General features: G+C 44.1%; 1 protein-coding gene across 1 annotated transcript in view; it reads left to right on the top strand.

Annotated features, from left to right (window-relative positions):
* Window positions 1-3222, top strand: part of LOC104165092 (probable E3 ubiquitin-protein ligase HERC3) — a gene marked incomplete at both ends in the record, with an annotated part of 9573 nt that extends 6351 nt beyond the window's left edge. The window contains 3 exons of the mRNA XM_009704638.1: window positions 1085-1108; window positions 1191-1280; window positions 3052-3222. Coding sequence (XP_009702940.1) covers window positions 1085-1108; window positions 1191-1280; window positions 3052-3222 — 285 coding nt within the window. The remainder of the gene's footprint in view (window positions 1-1084; window positions 1109-1190; window positions 1281-3051) is intronic.
* Window positions 3223-3230: the final 8 nt, after the last annotated feature.

Raw genomic sequence — 3230 nt, 5'->3', positions numbered from 1 at the left:
AGAGCTGGAGCTAACAATATTTAACTAACGCTTACAACAATCTCATTATTTATGTGAATTTCATTCAATCCTTGCACAAGAGGATTAATTCAGTCACTGGATCCTTTTAATGTAATCGAGACCTCAGGAGCCAAATCCTGCATTCTAAAATTATAATTTTTACCCTTTACTTCTGCTGTTTAGGCAGGTATTGTGAATAATGTAGCCAGTGATCTTAAAATCTTGCTCTGTAAGAGGAGGCAGTGTGGCGTTCTGGCTAGGGGACTGAACCAAGACTCAAGAGATGTGGGTTCTATTCCTGACTCTTCCAGTAACCTGCTGGGTGATCTTGGGTAAGACCCTTCACCTCTTTTATGCCTCACTTTCCCATCTGTAAGAAAGGAGATAACTAAACTGAGGGCTGGAATATGCTGTGTAGGAACCCAGTGAGATTATTTAATTATAGCAAGGGAAGGAATCTCAAGTGTGAGAAAACACGAAAAAATATCTGCCAAGGGGTACTGCAAGAGTAGAACCTGACTGTAGCAAGAATTTTTGTGTGTGTTTTCATAAACTTTCTAAATGTTGTGTGCTGTGTCCCACATCCCCTACTTTCCATCACTTAAATAGTGCTGCTCTGTGCTTACTTTTAGTGAGCAGAACAATAAAACACTGACTCAAATTTATGTAAGTGATAATTGAAAATAGTTAAAAATGTATTGATTTATAATGAGAGGAATAATTTGCATTGTAGAAGTCGTCTTATATTGTCATGTTGTGGCCTTATGGTCTCTCCTGTTTCCTGTGGTCTCTGCCGTGGGGGTAGTTTTCTTGTTTTTCTTCATAAGTTTCACCTATGGCAGGCTAACAGAGGCTTCTGTGCCAGTTAGTCCTCTTAGTTAACATTTGATGTTCAAGTTTTGAATTAGACTTGTGCATTTTCTTGAAGGAAGTTCCCATGCTTTTCTTTAAGAGGAAAAAACTGGGTTCTTGGTCCCAGAGGAGAAAAATTTTCTTTGGGTCACTTTTGAACTAGTCTGTCAAAAATAGAAGACACAAAATCAAAAGAGTAAAATATTTTCATATTTCTCTTTTGCCTTCACAGAAAGTAAGACCATCTATCATGCAGGTAAGAAAATTCTTTTCATTTCTTACTAAAAGAAGTGCTATGGAAGCTGTAATAGGAACCAATCTGCCTGCCTTTCTTGTAGGATGCTGTGACACTCTGTTCTTATCCTTTCATCTTCGATGCTCAGGCTAAGACCAAGATGCTGCAGACGGATGCAGAACTACAGATGCAGGTAATCCTTCTCTCCCGGTTTTCCTGTCCTATTTCTTTTTCTCTGCCTCTTGCATTGGTGCCTGCAAGGAAGGGTGTTCACTGGGAGTTAGTATGTGCAGCACTTTATTGTGTCCATGATACCGGAGAACCTCTTTGCCCTGGATATTGCAGGGGCAGTACTTGGTGTCTTTCACTTCAAAATGTTTGGTAACATCAGAACTGCTGGATGTGCATGTGGTAGAAACGTAAACTATATAGGGAAGAAGTACTTATGTATTTATGACAGTCCAAGGATAAGAAGTAAGGTGAGGTCTCTGTTAGAGGAGCTGTAAGGCTGGAAAAGCAGACAAGCTTTCAGGTTAGTGGGCACTTCTTTCACATTTCTGCCTGATGTAGGAGGAGTGGCTGTCAAAAGTCAGGGTTGGGTATCAACTCCTGACACCGTTCATGGTTGCAAGCAGCAGCTGTTGCCAGCAGCTCACCCACCTGTTTGCAGTGAGGGGGGCAGAGGCAAGGCTCCCCAGGAGTGTGTTCACAGCAGATGTTCAGCTCCAGCACCTTTACCCTGTTGGTGGCAGCCAAGCCAGCTCACAGCCAGGCTGTGACAAGGACAGCTGGCCTCTCTGCCAAGGTAAACCTCCCAGCGCCAAGCATTGCTCATGCAGGCAGCTCTGGAGAAAGGCAGACCATTAGGCACTGATCCCTCATCCAGTGCAGCTGGGATCTGGGACTAGTCCCATCCTCTGTGAAACGAGTTTGCTGAGGTCCTTGGTAGCCAGGTTCCTTCATGGTGGGAAACTGTCACCACAGTTACTTGTGGCCATGGTGCTGGTTCCATGTAATATCCATCTCTTAGTTTTTGGATGGCCACTCGAACACATAGCCCACAGCAAGGAAGAGGTTTGACCTGCAGTCAGAAGCTGGATTCGCCTTCTCCTGCTTTCGTTTTGTCACCCTCTTGCATCTATTTTCAGCTGCCCAGTTTGTGAGCAGTGCATTGCTGTGAGGAGAGTATCTACCTTACCTTGGCAGGACAGCAGGCTGGTAAAGGTTTTGTTGCCCTGAGAGGTAGGATCTTCATGGAGACAACCACTTGGAGGCCAAAGAAACCAGTACTTTTGTGAGCGCTGGAACAGAGGAAGCCTGGTTTCCAGGGGATTTCTGTCTCTAGGCATAACTGACTTTTAAACTGAATTTACAAATGTGAATTTGCCATTTGCTATGGACAATAGATGAGAATGAATATACTATGTGCGGTCAAAGCTTTGACTGGACTTTGTGCCTTACCTGACTCCCGAAAATCCATGTAGATGAGAACATTCAATTGCATGCAGTGGGTTCCCCGGTGCCTTGCCAGGTGTGGTTGTCAACGGGCTCCTCAGTTGGTATGTTAGTAACACTGCTTTTCCTCCTGGACTCTGACTCTTATCAGGGTGTGTTCACACTGAGTTTCTTGACTCAATAAGGGCATGAGTAAAGCCTCTTTTCCCCACCCATCTGCCTAATGTCAAAAAAGTTCAGGAATTTGATCTCTCTGCTCAAATTTGGTGAATCAATCAGTGGACTCAAAAGGTGTTGGTTTGGGAAATGGGGCGGGGGGGGACGGGACAGGTAGGCATACAGGCACACACACTTGTACAGAGTGAGCACGTAATCCTTGTAGACTGGGGAAACCAAACTAAAAGAGTAAGGAAGAAAGGAACACCAGGTATATAGTTGTTAACTGTTTTCCTTCCATAGGAAGAAAGGAGCTGAGCAGTGGCTGTTTTTCACCCCTCTCTCATTTACAGGTTGCAATAAATGGGGCAAATCTGCAGAATGTCTTCATGCTTCTCACCTTGGAGCCTCTGCTGGCCAGAAGCCCTTTCCTGGTACTTCACGTTCGCAGGAGTAACTTAGTTGGTGATGCTTTAAGGGAGTTGAGCATCCATTCAGACATTGATTTGAAAAAGCCTCTTAAAGTAAGTTT

This window comes from Cariama cristata, unplaced genomic scaffold (assembly GCF_000690535.1).
Source record: "Cariama cristata isolate BGI_N322 unplaced genomic scaffold, ASM69053v1 scaffold46227, whole genome shotgun sequence".
Lineage (NCBI taxonomy): Eukaryota > Metazoa > Chordata > Aves > Cariamiformes > Cariamidae > Cariama > Cariama cristata.
This window is presented reverse-complemented; position numbering and strand designations above follow the sequence as displayed.